This window comes from Ochotona princeps, chromosome 6 (assembly GCF_030435755.1).
Source record: "Ochotona princeps isolate mOchPri1 chromosome 6, mOchPri1.hap1, whole genome shotgun sequence".
Lineage (NCBI taxonomy): Eukaryota > Metazoa > Chordata > Mammalia > Lagomorpha > Ochotonidae > Ochotona > Ochotona princeps.
The window spans coordinates 16073103-16075212 of NC_080837.1; the positions used below are offsets into that span (position 1 = coordinate 16073103).

Genomic DNA, 2110 nt, shown 5'->3' on the forward strand with positions numbered 1-2110 from the left:
TTCCGGCAGGCCCCAGCCCCGCAGGGGGAAGTCCTTCCGGGGAGGCGGCGGCGGCGTCCCGCCCTCAACCCGAGCCGGGGAAAGCGTGCCAGGGCGTCCGTCCTCACCGACTCTCCGAAAGGAGCCTCCGAGCAAGCTGCTCCGTCCCGGATTTCAGGCCTAGCAGCCTCTTGCTCAAGCGAAGCTGGGACGCCGGGAGCGCGTGGGACTCTCGGGTGGTGTACGCTGTGGCGGGGGGTGGGACTCTCTAAGGATTAGGACGCTGAAGACAGCGGGCCGTGTGTGGCGGTTCCATGGTGTAATGGTTAGCACTCTGGACTCTGAATCCAGCGATCCGAGTTCAAATCTCGGTGGAACCTGCTTTGGTTGCATTTTGCCTGGTTCCCTTTTAACAGCTGTAACACATTGGCCTTGATTTACGTAGAGTGAGAGCTTCATAAAGTAAAATATTTGCCCAAGAAGACCACACGGATGGCCCACTTCAAGGCGCTCCAGTCTGCCACCTGTGGTTCTCGTAATTGGCTTCATTATTTTGCCGTCTTTTGGAGCCCAGACTGTCTGCCTCCAATCTTGATTCAAAAGTTTCAGTGAAACCGGATCCCTTCACTCACTCCTCCCTGGAAATCTCTCCTACCGTCTCCCTAAAAGCCCTGGCTGGTGTCCGCCAAGCAAAACTCGTTTGCATACTTATGCATGTTTAATTTCTCTGAAATATCACTGCTCAGACCCAACATCAGGAATTTCACACTGCTGAGCTTCCCAGGATTTGAAGAATTTTGTGACCGCTCCTTCCCCCAGAAAATTTTCCCCCATTCAGGGTCACATTCCTACTGACTCTGTGCAAACTTAATTTGCACTCTGACCCAAAATGGCCTGCATTCAGAATTTATGACCCCAAAATGCCCACTGCTGACACCTAGACTTTAATCCAGTGAGACTCTGTGTTAAGCACCAATTAAACTCAGACCTAGTTTTGTGGTCTAGTGGGGTAAGGCTCTCCTGGGACACCAGCATCCCATATCGGAGCGCCAGTTTGAGTCCTGCTTGAGATCCAGCTCCGTGCTGTGCACCTAGGAGATCAGCAGGGAAAGTACTTGGGCCCCTACAACCCTCATGGGAGCCCAGATGGAGTCTGGAAGATCAATTTCCATGTGTATTTCTTCTTCTCTGTCACTCTTTCAAATAAATGAAAAAAGAAAAATCACAAAAGGATGTATGTACTGCTGTTTTCAGTGTTTCCCCTGCCCACGTAAAGTAATAGCAGGTTTATGCAAGGTCCCAGGTGTTAATAGGTGGTGAGCATACAGGCTGGGGGAGATGCAAGATTCTAGTCCCACTCAACTATCCGCAGGGCCCCTGTTAGGAGTTATTACATGTTTATCAGACAGTTCTAATGCTAGCCAGATTAGATAGACAAGATGAGCCCAAGAAAGGGGGCTGCCTTAGTTCATTTCCTGTTCATACAACGGAATACCTGAGGCTGAGTAATTTAAAAGGAAAGACTATGTAGCTTGTATTTCTGAAGGCTGAGAAGCCCAAGGGAATGGTGGCAACCTCTGATAAGGACCTTCTGTCCTGAGTGGAGAGGCAGAAGGGCAAGTGGGCACCTGCAAACACCAGCAGCAACCTCACTTCTTAACAATTCCCTCTGGCCAAGACAAACTCCCTACCTGCAGAAAGGCATTAGTCTCTGTTAATGGTCTGATCATCTCTACTCTCCCACCCCTACCACTGAGACAATCATCTCAACATGACACACCATACTGACACCATAAAGAAGGCTGCCTAGTCGCCGCTTCCGCCGGCGCCGCGAGCTGGACGGGCCGCTAGCTGCCCTTGGTGGCGGGGTCGCTGTTGGCACCAGGGCCGGAGTCATGGCAAGCTTACTTCACTTGGTGTGCGACCACTGGGTGCATCTGCTTGTCCCGGTGGGCTTTGTCTTCGGATTCTACCTGGACAGGAGGAGCGATGAAAAGCTCACAGCTTTCCGAAACAAGAGCATGCTGTTTAAAAGGGAGTTGAGGCCTAATGAAGAAGTTACCTGGAAATAAAGTCACAGGAGGTTCACCTTTTGCAAGTTGCGGGAGAAATAAAACCATGTTTATTATTA

General features: G+C 50.9%; 1 protein-coding gene and 1 non-coding gene across 2 annotated transcripts; both read left to right on the top strand.

The window, feature by feature from the left end:
- Window positions 1-287: 287 nt before the first annotated feature.
- Window positions 288-359, top strand: TRNAQ-CUG (transfer RNA glutamine (anticodon CUG)). The gene has a single exon. It is a non-coding gene; the product is annotated as a tRNA-Gln (tRNA).
- Window positions 360-1794: 1435 nt separating this feature from the next.
- On the top strand, window positions 1795-2110 carry LOC131480452 (NADH dehydrogenase [ubiquinone] 1 beta subcomplex subunit 1-like). Its single transcript, XM_058665335.1, has one exon. It carries the CDS (start codon window positions 1875-1877, stop codon window positions 2049-2051), a length of 177 nt encoding a protein of 58 aa, XP_058521318.1. The 5' UTR covers window positions 1795-1874; the 3' UTR covers window positions 2052-2110.